We start from the raw sequence: 870 nt of genomic DNA on the forward strand, positions 1-870 counted from the left end.
AAAGCCTAAAGAACATCTTATAGGAATATTCGAGTTGATTACATTTATGCAATCTGAGCAATCCATCTGTGGCTAATTTGGCTTTTAATAGAAGATAATTTTGATTTATTTCTTCCTGCATCGGAGTGGACATTACGAGTCGGTCGTTACTGTAAATTTGAATTTCTCCAGGACTCTCGGACAATTTCAAAATGAAGGTCCTCCACTCTTTTGCACTCAGAATATTTTCCTAAGGCGATAATCGTGTAGATTAGTAATCTTCAGTTTTAAGTTTAACTCATGATAATCCCAACAGTAAATAAATACAGTACTTACGGTCTGTTCAATTTTTAAAAGTCTGCACGATCTTAATGATACGTCGTCGCACTGATTAATAGAAGATTTTGTATTTGAATGTGTACCAATGAAAACTCCATAGCAAAATCTGCTGGTTTGGTTCAAAGTGAAGCAAACTAAAAATCTTGCTTCCTTCTGGGTGCGAATAGAGAAAATCAGGGTATTCCAGGACCCGATATTACTCAATTGTAACCATTGATTCGCGTCGAAGCGATATTCTTGAAAAGCTGTAAAAAGCGATGGTTTTAGTTTAAAAAAAAAATTTTTAAAAGTCTGCACGATCTTAATGATGCGTCGACGCACTGATTAATAGAAGATTTTGTATTTGAATGTGTACCAATGAAAACTCCATAGCAAAATCTGCTGGTTTGGTTCAAAGTGAAGCAAACTAAAAATCTTGCTTCCTTCTGGGTGCGAATAGAGAAAATCAGGGTATTCCAGGACCTGATATTACTCAATTGTACCCATTGATCCGCGTTGAAGCGATATTCTTGAAAAGCTGTAAAAAGCGATGGTTTTAGTTTAAAAAAAAAA

At 35.2% G+C, this 870-nt stretch overlaps 1 protein-coding gene across 1 annotated transcript in view; it reads right to left on the bottom strand.

Moving 5' to 3' along the window:
- Nucleotides 1-14: 14 nt before the first annotated feature.
- The window catches only part of LOC107265949, a gene marked incomplete at its 3' end in the record, with an annotated part of 1,420 nt that continues 564 nt past the window's right edge, over nt 15-870 (bottom strand). The window contains exons 2-3 of the mRNA XM_025083206.1: nt 316-638; nt 15-229 (exon numbers count right to left, since the gene is read on the bottom strand). Coding sequence (XP_024938974.1) covers nt 15-229; nt 316-638 — 538 coding nt within the window. The remainder of the gene's footprint in view (nt 230-315; nt 639-870) is intronic.

This window comes from Cephus cinctus, unplaced genomic scaffold (assembly GCF_000341935.2).
Source record: "Cephus cinctus unplaced genomic scaffold, Ccin1 Ccin1_scaffold0261, whole genome shotgun sequence".
Lineage (NCBI taxonomy): Eukaryota > Metazoa > Arthropoda > Insecta > Hymenoptera > Cephidae > Cephus > Cephus cinctus.